We start from the raw sequence: 21146 nt of genomic DNA, 5'->3' as shown, positions 1-21146 counted from the left end.
GCAAAAAACTGGAAATCCCTGAAGAGAGAGTAGGTCTTATACAGGAAAAGGATATAATGGAACAAAACTGATAGCCTAGAGAACTTTATAGTATCCAGTATCAGATTCATTATTGATTCACAAAAGTTCATCCCATACAGATTTCATACCTCTTAGTCACTAACTCAGCTACAAGTTTCTGTTCATCATCTTATCAAAATTAACTAATTTTTCATATGGAAAAGAGTTTAAAAATGCATCTTCCTTTCTTCAACAGCAGTATATCTTGCAAACATAAGTGCTTTAAGGCATCATGAATTTCATATATAAGGACAGAACAACTAATTGATAGTTCAGTAATTCCAAGGTGACTGGTGAGAAGGAAAACAGCTGTTTTTCTAGCTGTAATAAAAACAAATACAACCAAGTCAAACACTGACAACTATATTTCTTCTAAAAATAGCACACATTGTAACAGAAGACATAAGAATAAATTGAACACTCAGAATCAATATCTTGTAAACAGATATAAAACTTAAAAAAGAGTGTGTACATCTCCATTTATGGCATACAAGGAGGAAAAAGAGTATTTCAAGTATAGTAATGAGTAATCCAGTGTGTGGTGAAGTTTAAGGCTAACATTTTCAATCTTCAGAGCTGAATTTATACAGAATCCACCTATGAATTCTTAGAAGCAGCTTTATTTTCATCTGACATTGACTTTTGAAGAGCTTTAAGGGATCAAACTCATCTTTACAAGACAGAGTTTCTTCAAAATTTTACAGTTTTTACCCAGAAATCAAGAAAGGGGGTAGATTTCAGTTGAACACCTTGATTCAGGAATGCTACTGCATCAGTTCATATTCCCATTCTGATTCTTAAGTGAGGATTCCAGTTCCTAGCTGGTCTGGATCTACCAAAGCACAGCATATTATAATACCACACAGATATACCTGTGGTATGTTATGGGAGGTAAAAGCTGTGTGCATACATGCCAGCACTCATCACTCAGAAGAACAACTTAACACACAGGCATGTGATCCTAAATCCTGCATGCAGTCAGCCCAAGGTATGGGAATTATGTTGGACAAGCTGCATTATGAGCTATTGCACATCAGCAGTGGATGCCTCTGCACGAAATGAAAGCAGCAGGCAGCCCAGCCACAGCAACAGTCCCCAAAGCTGAATCTAGAGCATCTAACTCAAGACAGAAGATTATTTGCAAAAGTTATGAGCTGACAGACATCTGTTGGGAAACACCCACTCCTAGAAGAGAACCACCGAACACTTGAACAGCAGCCCAAACAAGACAGAGCAGTAAAATTTTCTCCTTAAAATACAGTTAGAAAACTAGAGTTCTAAAGAGTAGCAGCTTTTTTTGAGGAATGGTTAAAAAAATCCATTACAAATTCCAGTCTTTTCTAGAAAAATTAAAAATTCAATTTTAGGTCAGTTTCTTTACCCTGAAACAAGACTTTCAGCTTCTTGAAGTCACTAAAATAAAACAAATTTTATGTCAGTCCAGAACAAGTGCCTGAAGTGAAAATGTTAGTCTTTACTTCTAGCTCCTCCATAACCATATCACTCAGTATCTATAGTAAAGTATTACTAGAGGTCGCTTTTCAAACTCTTCCAGTAAGAAACTCAGCATACAGCATTAGACTTCTCTTAGCTTTGCTACTAATTCTTATAATTTCTACTTGAGAAAAGTAAACAGTGTATCAACCTGCACCCCATTCTAGTTTTGCCCCACATCTTGACCAGTGCTTAGGTATATACACCTATGTACATACTACATTGTCTGAGATGTCCGAAGAATGGTAGGAAAAAGGCCAATTCTGAAACATTTAAAATGTAAACAGTGTAATTCAGACTATTAAAATACATTAAAAAAACCCCAGTCTAAACCACTATAAGTGCTTTAATAATCATCCACCTGGGCTGTATGTGAATTCAGCTGTTCATTTTCTATTAGAGTGGCTTTAATCAATATATAGTGCTAGTTTCACACACGCCTGCAACTGCCTTGGTGTACAGCAGAAAGTAGGCTAACCCACAGGGCTGTAAAGAAAACCATAGCCTGTGGAAAGTTACAGTCTATATTAACAAGAACCTGTGGTGCCATCATCTCTCACTGCAAAGTGAGAGGGATTTGATACCTGCACTCAGAGTGTACACTGTCTTTAAACCTTTGAAAAGTAATTTTAAGCATAGAGCCTTCTAATTGGTTCTTTTGGCCCCTGAAGATTATGGGTTGAAAAGTCTCTCTGAATTGCATTATGTCTTCTTAGAGTAAATATATGCCCTATGATGTAGTAGCATGTGAGCAATTATTTTGTTTAACATCTGTTATTGTTTAGTGTCTACTCCTGTTCATAAAAAAGACTTAATTTGCTCAAATGTGATGTTGAATATTCAGTTAATTGTAACATTCAGATCCAAATTGCTGCCTGGAACACCACGGTGTTCCTGTGCCAAAAACAGTGTCACAAAGCTTAAAAAGCAAATAAAAAGGAAGAAAAAGATTCCACCTCATCTTGTACTAGGTAGAACATACAAAATTGTAGAAGGGCTACCAGTAAGGCCAGGAGACTTGCCTTCTAACTATGGCTTTCCCAATAACAACAGCACACAACTGCTGCAGTAAAACTAATGGTCTGGCCTTTTCATTCCTTTTCTGTTTAGGAAGGCTGTGAACAGCAGCAAAAAACCTGAAGGTATTTGCAGACTAAAGAACACAACCTGGATGATTCCATCCACTTTTGGAAGGCTATCTTTGCAACCCTGAGGGCATAAAGCTTACCTCGTGTATACAGTAGATAAAGCTTACACAGTATACAAACCCTCAATGCAGGCTTTCTCTCTTGCAAGGGAAACTTCCAATGTATTAGTGGTAGCTAGCATTTAACACGTACAGACTAACAACTTTCTTTGACCTAGAAGTCATTCTGGTAAGTTCTGCTCCCTCTCTTGGGCCATTCCTCCTCCACCCATTTCAATAGCACTTTCACAACATCAATTCTCTTATAAAATTTACAGAGATCAATCAGCTGCTCCACAGTCCGGTCACTATTCCGTAGCAAGAATTCCAAGGTGGGACTTTGGGGCTTTTGTTCAAGGAAACACAATTCATCATAAGTCATCCCCCACTTGCTTGCTAAATTTCTCCAGTTTTTCACTGTTGGATGGCAGGGATCCAGCTTTAGCCTCACTGTGTACAACAAGTCCTCATCATTGAGCATGTCACTGATGGTTGGTGCACGGAATAAGCACAAGGAGCAGGTGACATTTTCTTTGCAGGTTTTCTTGAGATCTGCAGTGAAAACCATAACATGGGAAGAAATTAGGATCTATTGCTGTGATATCACCAGGAACAAAAAGTCAAAAGCATAAAGGGTTGTGGAGCATTATTTTTCTTTGAATTGCTTCTGAAAAAGTCAGAATATTGATATGCAATGCCTCTTCTTTCTCATGAAGAACTCATTAAATTAACTTTCTAAAACTTCTCTGTTCACTACACTCTAGTCAAAACTGGCTTTAACCAAAAAGCCAGTAATTTTGAAAGTACTGTATTTATACTTTTACAGAAAAGACACAGGATTCAATGATGCAGCGTGTGAGCTAAGATCGTCCCCTTTTTTGGTTTTGGAACAATGTCTCTTCCTTGGATCTACCATAATGCCCACTTACATCACCAACAGGATTATGTGTGCATTCTGTACATCTTGTGTACCTGTGTTGTAGAATGAAGGAAAAGGTTTTGCATTTCTGAGCTGCTACCTTCATAACAACAGGAGAACCTCTGCTGACAGATCCAAGCACAACTAACATCTAGTACTTTAACACAATGAAAAGGTAGGTATGTTCCTTTGCTTTGTAAGGGCTCTCACAATAAAAACTGTCCCTGTTTTACCAACAAAACCTATTTTAAATGTACATCATGAAAAGGAATAAAGTGCATACTCCTCCACTTGTAAGAAAAACAAAACTACCAAGTTGCTGGAAAGAGTTGGTGATACGTTCTAAAATCTGCACCAAATACTGAAAATTGCTATTTAGAAATCTCCTACACAGCATAATCAGTATCTCCCCCAAAACTGGGAACAATGTGGTGCTATCAGACTATATTATATATTACTATCCCTTAAACCACACAGAAACCAGTTTGAGTCATACCTCTGGTCAAACACTAATACCAAGACCTTTAACACTGCCACAGTACAGGACATGGTCTGAGCATTTTGGCTGCAGATATGACCTTAACTCTCCCTGCTCCTTTTTGAAAGCAGGGAGTATCTTGTATCTCCAAATAGTATATAATGGACACAACCTAGAAGCTTTTCATAAAGTTTCTGTGCTCCAGCCTGATTGTACAGCTTGAAATAGGGAAGTAGCTGGTCATACTTCAGACAAAACTCTGTGAAAAAAGGGGCTGATAGTAATCAAAAGATTGATTAAAAACAACAGAAAACATTGACATACAATTTACAAGTACTGTATTAGAGGCCTGAACTGTATCTCTGGCAAAGGATAAATCTGGTAGTTAGTGCCACCTACTCATAAGGACAACAGCATCTGTTCAGGCTATTTGTTCGTGGGATTTTGTGGCTCTTTTTTTAACATCAATTATTTATTTTCAGTAATTACTGTCAGATTGTGTGAAAATTCCAGCATATAATGTCTGCATGCATGTTCTCTTTTATTTTTAAACAAAGAAGGCTGTTGTTAGTTTTGTAACATTGCTCATCAGATTGTTTTTTTAGCAGGCCAAGGACAACTTCTGAAGTTTTCAACAAGTTAGGACATGCAGCAACAACACTGCTGCAGACACATAACTTCATACAAATGCTTAAATTCCCTGTTAAAGGGAAACATGTTCTGGTGACATCTTAGCTCACAGGTATTCCACAGGCCTTGCAGCTGTTCTCTACAGGAATATGTATGTTTACTCTTCTGTTCTTCTTCTGCACCCTAAACTTGCTGAAGTGAGACAAAACTTTCTTTCTTCATTCATACCAACCTTTACTTATACAGACAAGTCAAAATTAATATAATATAACCCAATCAAATTTCTGGCTGAGCTTAGAGGGCAGGAGAGCACCCTATCTGAATTTCATCTTATTTACTCTGGCAGGGTTGCCAGGGTAAGTTTTGTCCTCCAATAGAAACAGGGAAGGAGTAAAGAAAACACCTCTGTAAAAGGGCACAGATAAGTAAACAAAACTAAACCAACCTGCTTCTTGTGCTATACCATCTGGAAGACTATCAAAAGCATCATGAGGAATCCTGCTTTTCTAAGGTGCCCCTGACTGACAAGGGGGGGACTGACAAGCACTACCCAACTAATTGCATGATCCTAATACTACCTGATAGGACAAGGCTCATTACTAATAGGAAACTTTCCATTTGTGACTGTTAGGCTAAGAGAACTGTATAGCATACACACACACACACCCTTCTCCAGCAGAACTCAAACCAATTATGGGATAAGCACTCACAGCCTACTGCCAGCTTCTGCTCTCTCCTGACAATTATTTCCACATCACCTCCAAAGGCAGAGGTACTAAGCGTATTTGGAAAGCCCAACTAGCATATTTTGTATGGTCTGCATTATTCATCACCATCCTCTTAGAACAAAGGGGAAGCTGTAAATGACACTGGTAATAAAATGAGCTCCATAAGCACTAATTATCCAGGCAGTTATTTGTTATGACAAATAGCAATTTTTAAAAAAGCACTTTCAAATAAAACCTAGGAATAAAATATGGAGAACAATAAAGGTGACATATTACCTGAAAGCGATTCATCAGTATGATTTTGTGTGTCTTTGTCTTCTGGCTACAAAGCAGAAAACAAATATAAAGTAAAAATAAAACAATGTAATTGAACACCAGAATAAGTATTTGACTAATTTCCAGCCAGTAGGAGATCACTTAAAAGAATCCCAAGCTACTTGTAAATTCAGACAGGGAATATACATATTGTTTTGAGGAATTGCTAACAATCTGCTGTCTTTTCAGGCAGCATTTCCATTCTTTGGCTCATAAAACTGCCCTATTGGTTGTATGCACTGAACAACAGCATTTTTATTAATGATATGCTGTAGCATTGCATCTTTTGACTAACTCTCTCTTAAATACTCAAAGGTTATTTAACAATTAATATGGTTTGATTAAAAAGATTTTTTAAAATGTTTTGCAATGTAAATACCAAGAATTTTGCCTGTAACAAGCAGCATTAAGGGACTGTTTTGTTGATCTAGGCAAAGTGGAGAATTTTTTTTATAAACTTCTTTACGCACATAGGAAGCTTTTATAGACAACAGGTGGACATGAATATTTTTGCAGCTCACATCTAACCCTCCTCCTATTTAAAGTTAACATTCCCTCAAGGGTGTTTCATCTGCTAATTAAACATAATGAAATTACTTAGCAATCTGAGACTGTAACGCACATTGTAACATTTAAGTTCTACTACTTCGCCACCTCTAAAAACTGGAAGGACAGCCCCTTGATTGTAGAACTGTGGGGAAACTGCAGCTGCCCTTACTTTAACTATGCAGGTGTGAAGCCAGGTGAAATAGCTTTCTTCTGTTGAGTATTTAAAGATGAAAGTAGAGGGGATTTTCCCCTTAGATAGCTGCAATGAAGTATTGTTGATCTTTTTGTATTGTGTCATTCTTCTGAAACAGCAGGCTTCTTAATTTTGCAGGTTGTGCATACAAATAAAAGTCAATATATGGGTAACAATATAGTGTAATAAGATAACTCTAGTCCTACCTGCTACACCTTCTTTACTAAGAAATCCACCAAAAATAGAATACAGGCAATTTCAGTTGCTGTGGTGAACTTGCATGCATTCATAATCTAATTATAAAAAGGTGAACTCTCTCCAAAATATTTACAGACTTTGTTAAGAAAGGAAAAATTTGCATACTGTTTTCAGTATTTCTTTACTCCCTGAAAACGGCAAGCCCACACACGCAACATCAAAATGTCTGCTGTCTGCTCAAGAGATCTTGATTCTGCACATGCCAATTGCAACTGAGTAAGTCCTGCCATTATCTTCTAGCAGTTTACTTTTCTACCACAACAGCTTTATCTGGACAACGGTTTTTAAACACCAAGTTTGCCTTCATGGCAACATGTGAGCACCCAAAGTTAAAATAAATCTCAAGTTCTTGATTATAGTAATTGTCTCCACTCCCACAAATGCCTTAAAAAGGCAGAATGTTATTACTGAGCCTCAAGGAGCAAATTCCCCGAAGAGAAACTCATTGGGGAGAATGAGGAACTTCCCAGGACAGCTCAGCCTCCCCAAAGATCTATTTCAAAAGAATCGAATAAGCAAATTTAAAAAACAAAATAAAAAATTCACACAAAAAAAACCAAACAAACAAAAAAAAAGGAAAAGCAGATACTGCTCACTTAACTGCTATCCTGAACTTAATTTCCCAGAATTTATCAATTCTTTGAAGCTCAAACCTTACTGTGAAAGTCAATGCCTAAGTGCCCTTATGAGGCATAAAAAATAAAGAGTGAGTAGTACTGCAAAAAGTACAAAGAAAATCAGTGATACATACCTGTGCCATAAATCTGTTTTCAAAATTCATATTTTTACTGATCAGTCATTATCCAATTTATCAAGTCAGATGCACTCAGGATTATTCAAGATCATTTTCTTGTAATGTAATTGCAATAAGACAATGTAGTGTTACTGCCAGGGAAATGAAGGCATTAAGCAAGAATAGTTTTTGCCCACAATGAAGTTCCAATCATCCTCTACAGGTCTAATCAAAGCTATAAACTTATGTACAGTCTGAAGGTAAGCAGAAAGTTCTCCAGCTCTGTGGAACCATTACAACCCTAATACACTAAATTATCTTTTTAGTGATTCTAAGCTGCCAATAAATGTTCTTTTCTTGATGATGGGAAGCAACAGTTACCTCCACCATCTGTGAAATGCATACCAAACCCATGTTTGTTTCTGAGAGAATTCAGCTGGGACTCTGGCATTAGGAACTCCTTTTAATTCTTCATCTTGCTGGAAAATGCTCATTAATTTCTCTTCTCCAAGTTTTCTGCTCAACCCAAAGAGAATTACTTTGAAATTCAGCAAAAAAACATTCACTTGAAAGATTATTATCATGGAGCATGGGAGTCACTCAGCATTGCCCTTCCTATGGCAATGAAAGATTTCACAAAAAGTGGACAGTGTTTGAACTATGGGAAGAGCAGTGTCTCAAAATCAAAGTAAAACAGTCTAATTCCTCTCTAAAGGCAAAATCTAAGATTCCTTACTTCTTCACTTCTTTTCTGTCTAGCTTTATTTTCACCAGGAAATATTTTCACCAGAGGGACAGCATGCATGACAAAGCTTTAACACTTGCTGGCTCTTCTTCAGAACATCTATACATTAATCAAAACCTATTTAAACTAAAAAGTACATGTTAATGATAAAATAATATCTTTTTTTTTTTTTTTTTGCTCTTCTCCACAAAAGCCCCCTTTATTGAACTCTTGAAAAGAAAGCAAATTTCTGGTCTGTTTTACTGAATAATTTTGTGGTCTCCAGATACAGTCTGAAAATATACTTATTTGTTAACATACTTACTGAATTAACAGCAGTAACTTAGTTCACATTCACGTATCATTTTTCTTACCTGTTGTATTAGGCCAGAATCTGATGTAAGGGTCTTGATGTTCACAGATGCAATTTCCAAAGTAACTTGATCTGTTAGGTATTCCTCATCTAAGGCAAAGAGTGTGAAAAACTGGTCTTCCACTCACACACAAAATTAAATAGTAAGACTATCAAACAAATTATAGTATAGATGTCTAACATACAAAATTTAACTCCATATCATGATCAAACAGTGGGAATTGCTAGAATAAAAGCCCAAAATGTTAAATCAGCAGAGTCTGTAACAGTCATGCACAGCATGACTGTGAGAAGAAATATAATCCTTGCAGAGACTAGATATTAGAGTAGCAGTTGTTTTCTAAACAAACATCACATTATTTTTAAAGCAAGAGTCATGTTGTTCTTTCAGAAAGCTGACTACAGAATATTAACTGAACCAACACAACAAATTAGGCTGAAGATGTCACAAGTCACTCAATTTTTGTTTTGCTTTTCTCATTACACTTAAAATGACAGCTAAAATAAGTACTGCATAAATATTTATCTTTTATTCTGCCCCTTTGTGAACTGAACTCATCCTAGTGATTCCTATTAACAGGAATTTGCTGAAGCATTGAAATAATCCATTTCAAACTGTGTTTATCAACAGCCCTGGGAGTCCACTGAAAAGCACAGCATTCCCTAGTACAGTACAAACTGCTAACTTTTCAAGCATCACTTCAGCCCTCAAAATGGGATACAAAGGATACATAAACCCTTGTGGACCTTGTGCACTCTGTATGATTAGTATACTCCTCCTCATCAAACTATTTGCATAATTCCCCTGAATCAGGTGCTGACTAACCATTAACACAAGGGTTATTAAAAATACATGTTTTTACACATAAGAACGCTGCATGGGAGTGACTATATTTGGACCACTGATATGTTTCCATTTGTTGTTTGTTTAGTGGCAAGATCTCATTGAAGAACCTCTATTACCTTTATGAATCACCATACAACAGAAAGAAGCAATATTTTCTTAACTCACTCAAGAATCAAAGAAATCATCCTTACACTTGCAAGAATAAGGAAACCAAAAATCACTATTCTCCTCTTTTACTGTTTTGATAAGACTGTTGGAAAATACTTCATCCCCAGTGATGTCAATGTTTGGTAGAAGTTCATCATTACTCTTTATGACTGTATGTCTAGAGACAACACCACCACCAAGCAAAACAAAACAAAACAAAAAAACCCACCAAAATAGTCTCTCTGAAAATGCAAGGCATAGACATCAAACCTGTGGAAGTAATATGTATGAAATTTGTTCTATATTTCAGTGGAAATAGAATTATTATCAGATCATGATAAACACTAAGGTGACCTCTGCGAGATAAGAAGTTCCCTCAACTCTCTTTTATTTCATAATCAGTAAAGGGTGCCAATAACTTTAATAAGTTATGGCTCCAAAATGGCCCATTAATTAATTGACCAATAAAATAAACAGACAGCCCCTCTCACCAATGTACTGTCTGTTCAAACATTAAATCTGAAACAAACATAACTGTGTGTTATACAGAATCAGATCAGCACAACTGTTACAATTTTTAGTTGACAGACTCATACTTCTAAGTTTGTATTTTTTATAGAAATAACTATGAAAAGCCATTCTCAGAGAAATAATTAAATTCACAGAAATTAACAGAAAACTAGGAGGTATTTGTATCACATTCAACTTCAAAGGGGAAATGTCAAGCTATATTAGTAATTACATCTTCTTACACTAAGTAAGAGCAAAAATGAAAATTAAATGTAGACCAAGTGCACTTCCCTTTTACAGAAAGTGCTGACATTTCTACTTATGTCTTAGCTTTCTTTTTTAAATTAGATACATTTAGGATATAAATTTTGGATTTTAAACAACCCTGACAAATTTGAAATTTGGGAATTTATCTAATTAATTTTGAGGAGGATCTAATGTCATGGGTGAAATTAAAAATAGAACATTGAAAAGAATGTTCCAATGTAATTGCTTGGCTGCTAATAAACAATTCTGAAGGACCAAACCATCTGCCTGCAAATAAACAGAAACTAGTGTATGAGTTCAAAGAGTCTTCATCCCACATGATCCTTCCCTGCTCAGCAACACTTCTGAAGAGTGCTCATTTCCTCTGTCTGGCTTTCTCAAGCCCCAGAATAATCTCCAACTTTTCTTTAACCCCAGTGGTATACTGCTCCCACTCCTCAGCACAAGTTTCCATTGTGACTAGCCTGATTTCCTGGGGCTGTTTCACTGCAAACCTGCTGTGCAGTACAGGAACACACTTCCTGCAGAGTACTCTTCAGCCAAGCCCTGCCCGTGCATTCCCTGGACAGAAGTCAATGGCGAAGCCTGGGATGACAACAAAAATCCCACCCCCTACGTCAAGGAAATATAAGGAGGATATTCACACTCTGTAATCCATGTCTTTTTCTTCAGAACCTGCACTCCCTCACTGCATTTGCAGCAAGGAGAGGCAGGAATTTGTGCAAAGCAGACATAACAGTAGGTTCCCCAGTAGACAGTATTAACACCTGCTGAAGGTAAAAGATGGCACAAAGAGTTGACTGGTTATAAGGCTGGGAATACAGTCAGAGGTGAAGGACCTGAAATATTTTATTTCTGACAACATGAAGGCATTGGTAGTCCCTTCAAAGCCACCATCTAACATTATGATGTCTCTCCCATCTTTTGTCTGAACAATGTCCTTCAATGGCACCACTGTATTTTCCCTTCAGATGAAGAACCCAGGTCTTCTAATGGTAGTTTTAGAGTGACTTTTAGATCAAAACTAAACTTAGGAAGGAAATTTCAAAAGTTAGATATACTGACTTCAAAAATAAAGAGGGCATTACATTTAAAACACAAATAGGTAGCAAAAAGTATGAGTATTTTAAACTGTTAGGTAACACCACTGGTTTTATTAAAGATAGCAACACAGATCAATGATATCTGAATAGACATAATTCACAGTACCTACCTTTAGGTACTCCTGTGTCTTGGACAGGATATTTTTCAGTCTGTCACAAAAAGGCAAGAAACACCAATATTTATTATTTTGAGTGTAATTATGCTGGGGAAACAGTATTTATATGCTCTTTCTTTATATCCTGTTGTAAGTGCATAATTTTATCTCTCAAGTTGCTACTAGCTGATCTGTTCACCATCACATACAGCAACACTCTTCTGTGGGAAACTGAGATGTTACTAACACTGCTGATTAGTACATGAAGAAGTAATAGAGATTGCTGCTTTGCTACAGTATTTTTAAAGCTATTTTCAGTGAAAAAACAGGGTTTAGGAAAAGAATTTTTGTACTGAAGTAGCAAGATAATCTTGAAAAGGTAATGCATGCCAGGAGAAACAGACATGATTACAAATTCTCTTTTAGCAGATTTAGCTTGTAATAAAATGTTACTGCATTGAAAGAAAAATAAATATTTTCCCCTTCTGCTCTAAACCTACTTAGCTGATTAAGATGCAATAGGAAGATATTATTACTGAGTTTAAGGTGACAGCTACTGATTCCCGGGCATGACATAACTTATAATTAGATCTGAAATTTACCTCCTTCCCTATGGCCCTCACCTTACGTATTATTCCCATCTCGGCAGGAGCCTGGGATGTTTGAGATCCCGACACAAGCGGCGCCCGTGAGCCAGCGAGCACCAGAGGGCGCGGTTTGGTCCCTCCCGAGGCTCAGCCGAGCCTGCCTAAGGCACCGCTCTTGGATCCTACCTTTCCATGACTTCAAATCGGGACAGGAAGTAATAATAGCTTAGTACTGTTGAAATTTTAAGCCCTAGGTGGGCTTTTTTATCCATCCAAACTATGTAGACAGAAGAATGTCAGAAGCAATTTTTCTCCATCGTTGGTGCTTTTTTAAATTAAAGAGATGTCACTGCCACAGCCTTTGGAGGTTATCCATGGACAGCTCCGCTGATAAACCATCCAGGTCAGCTGATATACATGTTGGAATTATTTACACTTTGACTGCACAGGTTAATTTATTAAGGTTTTTTGTGCAGTCATACAGATAAGCAAAATCTTGTATATACACTCACAGTTTGAGTTAGCGTCCTTGAATGTTTTATCTCATTGTGGCACTACATAGCCATAGAGAGCTATAATGATTTCAAATGCACTAGACCACAAACACATACCATTGTTAAGGAAAGAGTGCTTGGATCTGTATCCTCCACTGGCTCTTTTGCAGCTTGATCTTCTGGAAAAAAGGAGAAATTTATCACTGCATAATCATCAAAGTATTTCTGCCAATTCATATTTTTGCTTCTTTGGCTGACCAAGGCAAAACACTATACAGCCATTACATGCATTATGTCATATTTCCACAAGAAAACATGACAAACTGGAAAATGTAGGAACTACTAGCACAAACATTAGAAACTACATGTAATAAGGACACCCAACTCCAACCTAACAAAAGACAGACTTCAACTAAAATCCTGAACTATCTTTAGTGAAAAAAAAAAATCACAAAACGTCAGAAATAAATACTAAAATTCAGTTCTAAAACTGAATTAAGTTCTAGTCTCCTACTTACAGCATTCAAATTTCTCCTCAAAGAAACAAATCAAACAGGAAATGAACATACCCACTACAACAAAAATTAATACTATAATGAACACCAGATTACAATAGAAAATTGAAAATACTAATTAAAATATTTGAGCAAAATATTAATTATTTATATACAATAGAACAGTAAAATTCAACTACATTATTATCAAGAGAATCAAAAGATTAATCTTCAAAGTACCTGCAGGTGAATAATGAAATGTTAACCCCTCTGCATCAATGGCTAAATTGACAAATACCAGTGGAATACTGACCACAATTGCACAGAGAATCTGAAACAAATCTCATACAAAAGTCAGGGTTCACAAAACTACTCCTGTAATTTAACATCGTCCTGCCATATTTTTCAGAAATCTCTTCTGGTGATAAGTATAAATGTTTTCAAAAATATGAAAACATTTTAAATTATGTGGAAAGATCTTCATTCTTGTCACTCTTACTCTAAAAGTCACTTACTGCAAGTACACATTAAGTTTTCAAGTAAGACATGATTGTAATCAGTATTTGGTGATTACCTTCTTTGTAATATAAAACCCAGTAGATTTAGAACAGAGTCACAGAAATTAACTACAAAGCACACATTGTAAACACTGAGTCCCAAAACAGAACAGAAGTTACACAGACACTATTCTAACCAGCTAAAATTTAGCATTATTTGGGGACCCACTCCTACAAACCCACTCAATACAACAGAACAAGCTGAAGCAATAACCAATGCAAGACAGCACAATAAACTGAAAATAAAAAAGGTGGCAGCAGTAGGACAGAATTGTTCTCCCTCCTGCTTCTGTCAGGCACGCCTCCACCAGCAGTTCCTGGGTGTCCCTGAGATTCCATGTAAAGCTTTTCTCAGAGCTAGAACCCCCAGGAAATGCACAGGTATTGGCCAGGTAGGTGGCACATGATCAGATGACAAGGGCTGAGCACAGTCTGCACACTGAATGTTTGAAAAAGGCAGAGGCCTATGAAATTGCAGTTGAGCATTGTTCACACTGAAAATTAAAAAGCCATATGCAGAAGAGGAAAACAAACAAACAAAACGCCCGTGTTCTTGTCATGCCTTTTTTGGTACATATGAAATCCCTGATCTAGAAATACGGTATTAATAAAATGTCCTGGATAAAGCCTGCCCTGATAGCAACAGTCAGCACAAACTCTCAAGTGCAGAGAAGTTGAGAGTCACTGGGACATGGGAAAATACAATAAGCTGACATAAGACATTGCTTGAGGGTAGGGCCAAAAATAGAAGCTCCTAGTGGGAACTGCAGTGGAAAGATGCAGAGGAACTGGGCAAAGAGAAGCCAGCAAAGGAAAGCTGAAAAACAAGGCGGCACTGGGAGCCAAGAAAGGCTCCAGGGAAGAAGGCCAGCCCAGGCATCCCTAGTCTCACTGTTTTTCCATTTAAAGCCAGTGGCAAAGCATGCACCTTATTCACCTTATTGTTGCTTTATCCTGGAGGCCTTTCAGCTCCTCCTTACAGATTCTTATATGAATTAAAAAAAAAAAAGGCAACCAGCCAAGAAAATAAAACAAGCCCCAGAACTTTTTTCTTCACATGTAAGAGGAGCCTTGAGGTAGGTGAAGGCAGACCCCATAGAACACCCAACCAAGCCTTGATGAACCTCACTTGCTACTGTAATGTAAGGGCTCCTTCCTCCATTCTCTGCTACATCTCCACAACACCACCAAGGTACATTTTGACACTGGTAACTTACTTTCCACAACCCAGAGGGAAGAACTGAAAAAACTGGAGAATCTTGGAGAATACAGGCATTTGAAACAAGTATTTGACAGACCCAAGGGTATCGCTACAAGAAGTGATGGGGTACAAGGGTGGCACCTCTCAATCCTGCTTTCTAGGTCTCAAATATACAGTCATGGGAATCTGCATCTTTCTTGCTTAGCATTCATCCTGAAATGTATTTTAAAATTGTATTTAATTTCCTATACCTAAATTGCTTCCCTTTATTTAATAGCTCTTTATGGAGAATAGTAATTTCCATTGTTTTATTTCAGTTGCAGAGCACTACCAAGTCCCCAGTTTTTTTATAAGTGGCATGTATGTGTATGAATATTTGCATCTAAGATTAAAGGCTCCACATATTGGGCTTTAGACGATTCACCAGGGTCTTGCTGACCACTCATAGTAGGCAGATAATCTGAAAACAGACCTAATATTTTATTGTGAATAAGGCAATTTGAATGTCCTTTCTCTCTTTCCCACATGCATCTGCCCCAGCATTCCACAGCTCATGTCAGAGCTGGACACAGGTGCACAAAGCAGTAGGGTGGAAAGTTCTGTGTTTATCTCAGATGTAAATCATCCACAGTTTTGCATGCTGAAAGGCCAACAGGAACTGAGGGTATCATCTGACTGACTGATTTCATGGTTACTTTGACAGACAGCGTCATAACAACATTACCTGGGATCCCTCACAAAATCACAAAATCACTGTACTTGTCCCAAACAGGATACAGACACTGAAGCACATTTACTTCCCCACACTTCTGCAGGGAGCCACAAGTGAATAGACTCAGATGGACATAAATCAGCATGTGCACATTGACTCAGAAAGACATAAATAAGGTTCAGTTGTTGCTCCTGAGGTTCATTTCTGCCACGCAGCACCTGCACGCTGCTCAGCAGCTGCCACAGTTCTGCCAGGGCCCACCCATTACGACCAGTCTGCAAGAAGAGCAGCAGACTTGTACCATGCCCACCTTTTCATTCTGTCCAATACTGCTGCTATAATGGGGATGCAATACCCCACACTTACCAGTGTGAACAGTTTCTCTGCTGCTTTGCACCCTTGCATTGGAATAAGTCTGAAAGCGAGTTTTAGAGACCCTCAGGATTTTGACCTTTAAGGAGGGGGTTCACCAAAGAGCACAGACAGTATTTCCCTGTTAGTCTTACTCTGCAACAGTCTTGACACCACCAGTAGGTGAGTGAAGCAACTAAGACCGGCTATAGTTACATAGTTCAACCATGCACACAAGACCTTTTCCACACCAAGGCTGGGCATACACATTAATAGTTTAGCTTAGCACAACTTAAACAAGTAATCACTCTAATACTAATGCTGCTCATGGAGATTAATTATTTGACTAAACCCAAATTAAAAATGTTGCTTTGACTAGAGGCACATGAATTTTAGATTTGAATCGGAGAAGATATGGCAAATTATACTAGAATATTCAGTACCCAGAAAAGCCCAAGTCCATCAGCACTTGTGCATTTTTGTTTACTGTCAACGACTCAAAACTTTGTCCCTGTCTGAGCAGATAGCCATGGAAAAAAATCTGTGATGCTGGCACACCACAGGTGAGGTGCTTAAAAGTCATTTGCACCATTATAATTACTATGTGAGTTAATGCACGTGGACTTCGTAGCCACCCGAGCTCTGGTCTTCTAAGAAAATGTCTTTTAAAAAGGTATTTTGAACATGCTGTTAACTAGCACAAACTTAGACGCTAAATATTGGAGCAGGCTTGACAAGACAAGTTACACTAAATAACACCAGCAGAGCACATGATAAATTATTACCATACTTAACTGGCGTGTGCGGAGGGGGAAGGGAGCAACTTTAAAACTCTTTTCAGCCGGGCTGGGGCTACGCTCCTCACCTGGCTCCCAGGAGCCGCGGCCCCGGCTCTGCCCGGCCCGGGATGGGTGCAGCGGGCCGAGCCCCGTGCATCGCCTGCCCCGGACCGCCGGGGTCCCGGCAGCGGCCGCCGCCCCTCGGGGCATCCCCGCCCGCCCACCCGGCTCCCAGCGGCGCCGGCCTCACCTGGGGACAGCGGGTCCTGCGGAGCGGCCATGGGGCGCGGCGGGTCCCGGGGCGAGGAACGCGACGTGCCCGGAACCGCCGCGGCGCCGCGCCGCCCCCTTCCTGCGCCGCCCCGCCGCAGGTAGGGCGCTCCCGGCAGGGACGGAGCCGGCCAGGTCGGTCCCACCCGTGGCCGTGCCCGGCGCGACGGCCTCCGGCTTAGAAGAGCGTTCGCCGGGAGCCCGCATTTCCCAGCGGGAAGTACCGCGGACACGTCGGGTTAAATCCTCCGTGCGGGAGGTGCTCCCGTGAGTGAAAACGCCGTGTTTCGCTGAGACCACAGACACGGGGTGCACGTACCGCTCGTCAAGTAGTGCTAGTTCGGATTTAAAAGTGAGCTACTTCAGCAGTATGAATTTAAGTGCTCGCTCTCCTGTTCTTGCGGACATTTACGAGCCTAAATCACTGCCTTCCGACAGAGAAAGGCGGTCTCCATTAGGGCTTAAGGTGCATTTGCAGGTGGCTCGACGTGTATGGACAGAGTTTACAAACTCAAGTACTGCAGAACGACAATCATAAACTGCACTGGTTTCTCACAGATATTTAAAATTTGTCCTCTTATGCTACAGGCACATCCGACACCGTGACGAAGTCAAATCTTTGGATGTAATTGCTTTGGAACGCCACTGTCATCTCTGGCAAATTCTCTCACTTATGGTTTTGATGTAAAGTAATACAGGCTTCTTAAATGGGGTGTATGCATAAAATCACTCTCTAAATAAGAAATATTATGTATTGCTATTTAGTATACAAAAAAGGCAAAAGAAGCTGGCACAACTGAATTTGCCGTTATAAAGATCACTGTTGTGAGCCACCTCGGTCATTTATTAAAGAGATAAATTTACAGACAGGTTCTGTTTTGTTACACTGAGAGAACTCCAATTCAGCCAACTGGCTTACACTGGCACAACTAAAAGTAGGCTTTGGTCCATTAAGCATTAAAATGAAGTACTTTTCCATGGATTATTTTTCATCTTTTGTGGATGTTACAAATAATAATATTTTTTTTAAAACTGACAAAGATTAATTTTCTGTTATTTCCACAATTTAGGTTGATGATAGTAGCTGTCATCCTCTTGTCATGAACAAGCATTTCTCACACTGCAGCCTGGAAAGGTGGGGTGGCCGAGGGTGGGGGAGGGGAGGATGTGGAATGCACCACCACATTTGTTATTTGTTTTTTAGCTAACATCAGTAATATTGATGTTTTTCAATTAATTTCTTACTGAATTTCATCTGAGATAAATGGAGGCTTCACCATTGGTTATACACACAAACATACATATATATTTATATACCTTAATCTCCAAGGTACACCTAACAGATCACTAAGATTTCTGCAACTCATGATGTGAAAAAAAACAAAGGATTTTTTTAAGGACTTTAGTAGTCCAATTGTTCCAGTGGTCAGTTGCCTCTCATTTCTTCCACATTCATATTAAAACTCATTCTCAAAGAATAAGGGCTTATGTTAAAAAGGTAACACCAAATCAAATTATAACTAAAACTGCTGATTCTGTGTGTTTCCCTAGATTTCCTTAGTGGCACAAGGGTATGGTGAGGGATAATTTGGCTGAGAGCAGAAGAAGTGTATTCTTATCTACACAAATCTGCACAAATGCTATACTAATAATTGGGGTCTCTTTTTTAACTGTGAGGAATGACACAGCCACAGTAGAACTAAGAATATTCTAGACTCAAACCTGTCAAATGTATGTTTCAATCAAATGAATGCCATGTCTATCCTGAGGACCTCCATGTGTGTATTGCCTCTGTGTGCTGTTCAGAATCTACTGGACTTTACCCCAAAAGTAGATGCAGTGACTGCAAAAACTTTGGGGAAATATATTTACAACCTATATAAAAATGTATCCATTGATTTCCTTCAAAATATCCCTAGTGTACTATTATTACACAGATGGCTGTAAACAACAGAAGGCTACAAAACATGGGTGCTCGGGGCTAAGTCAGGTTTTATAATCAACGTGGTATTTACTTTTCTCATAACTTACAACCTGAAATCTTCCTACATGAGGATTAAAAAATATTTCTGTAAACAGTAACAAAGTTATTTTTAGTGGAACAACACTTGTGCTGGCAGCCAAAAATAGTTAATGTTATTCGAAATCAGGTATTTTAAGAAGTATATCTATAAATTAGACTGGCTTTTCAATTTGAAGCAGATTTCTTTTTTTTTAATTATTTACAGAGAACCCTTTAAAATAATTACATTTAATAATAGAAAAGAACAGTTTAGATAATATTACTGCTTTAAAACTTATGTTAGTAATCATAATTTAACAGTTTTTCCATCGTACTGAAGGAGAAGACTGAAATTACTTACAAGTAACTCTAAAGTACTGATAACAGTACAGATTAAATTGGTTGTTTCATGCCTGTTCTTATATCATTCTTTAATGAGTGTTGTCGAAATCTTTCTTACTTAACCAACTGACCAGTGCAGAAAGCCAGCAATTATTTTGGCAAAACTAAATACAACCGTATCATAAAAGCTAAGTCCAGAATGAGATAACTTTAAGCAATGGCATTCCATAGAATGCTGGATTAATTTTCTCATCAAATTTCTAAACCTAAGTACTATCTGTACCTTATCTTGCTATAACCCTATAAGCTACTAAATTCAGCATAGCTAATTATAGTGAAAAGAGTTCAGAATCTTGTACATTTCCCCTCAAATTCAGAATTAGTAATTTCAAATAATTTTCATAAATCAAGTCTGTGCAGATCTCTTCTCACTCCTCTCCTCTTGGCCCCATTAAAAAACCCAGACATATTTCATGACAGAGGCTTTTCTCAAAGATCTACAAACTACCTGATAACAGAGCTGGAGAATTTATTGTTTGCAATAGCAATTAAAACAGTCTCAAGGGGCTCTTCCCACCTTCTGAGCATAAGACTGCAAATAAAACCAGGGATAATATATTCCTCTCCAGAAAAATATAACTTATACATCCTCACAAAACAAACAAACAAACCAACAAACAAACATACACACAAACCCCTCCCCTCAGCCAAAAAAAAAAAAAAACCTAAACCAAAACAACCACCAAAACATCTTTTTTCCAATTGATCCTCTGTAGCTTTTCCACATGGAAATAAAGAGTTTTTGTTCCAGATCACAAATGCTACTATAACACAGGGGATCAGTAATATTCCCCATGCCTCGACACAGGTTGCTAATAGTCATGGTAACTGTGGGCCTGCCAAAATCACATGGCAACCTTGCTTATTCTTCCTCATCTGTTTGCTTTCTACATTTCAAATATCTTCACTTAAGGACATTCACATTAAGTAAAATACCTCTATGTCAACATAAACGCTCCTGTATTTCAGGAGATTTAGGAAGAAACCTCCCTGCGTTTTCTCTCCCAGTGTCTTATAGATAGTTTTTAACTGTCAGGAGCTTCAGACTGCTGCTAGAAAAGTTATTGAAAATTCTGACACTGCTTTGGAGTAGGGATAATTAACCAGCAGCTAAAAAGTTAAAACTACTTTCTTTGCCAGTAATGATATTGGTCTACTCTTTTACAGTTCTTTTCCAGGAACATCACGATTTTGACATTTAATTGACAGAAACAGCACTATATAGAGAAAATGTAAGAAATGACACATACCTGGACCATCTTATGTAAGCCTGTGGGAAATTTGTTTGCGTGACTGTAGGACTGCATTATATGGAAATGTTCCCACCACTCCAGGAGCTGTGCTGTGTCCAAGTCAAACATGCGCCACAGAAACAGTGAAACCTTGCTTTCTCTAGATTGACATGTTGAAACTGAGCCTAATACAATTGATTTCAGGCTGCAGCTTATGCTTCTGCAGGGACATTGGCCCAGTCCCCCTGCCTGGCTGCTTGTTTCCATAAATGAAAATTTAGATGAGATCTGACTTCATGGTCAGATTTGCTGACAGATAAGGATGCACACTGAAAGAGCAAGTGCACAAATCTTAGGTGTTTTTTTAAACAAGATTATATATTTTCAACACACTATGCTCAGAAGTTTGACAGAGCTAGTAGACTCGTTCCTGTGTTGGCACTCCTTCTTTAAAAA

General features: G+C 38.3%; 1 protein-coding gene across 2 annotated transcripts; it reads right to left on the bottom strand.

The window, feature by feature from the left end:
• Positions 1–407: 407 nt before the first annotated feature.
• Positions 408–20768, bottom strand: EDARADD (EDAR associated via death domain). 2 transcript variants are annotated; one of them, XM_021527197.2, is made up of 6 exons: positions 20709–20768; positions 12808–12869; positions 11625–11664; positions 8642–8730; positions 5772–5817; positions 408–3292 (listed from the first exon to the last, which is right to left on the bottom strand). In XM_021527197.2, exons 2-6 carry the CDS (start codon positions 12808–12810, stop codon positions 2916–2918), a joined length of 555 nt encoding a protein of 184 aa, XP_021382872.1. In that variant the 5' UTR covers positions 12811–12869; positions 20709–20768; the 3' UTR covers positions 408–2915. The 2 variants fall into 2 exon arrangements, with proteins under 2 accessions (XP_021382872.1, XP_021382871.1); XM_021527196.2 differs by lacking the exon at positions 20709–20768 and adding an exon at positions 17035–17094.
• Positions 20769–21146: the final 378 nt, after the last annotated feature.

Source organism: Lonchura striata, chromosome 3 (genome assembly GCF_046129695.1).
Source record: "Lonchura striata isolate bLonStr1 chromosome 3, bLonStr1.mat, whole genome shotgun sequence".
NCBI classification, from domain to species: domain Eukaryota; kingdom Metazoa; phylum Chordata; class Aves; order Passeriformes; family Estrildidae; genus Lonchura; species Lonchura striata.
Note: the sequence above shows the minus strand (reverse complement) of the source record. Positions and strands in the feature narration are given on the sequence as shown.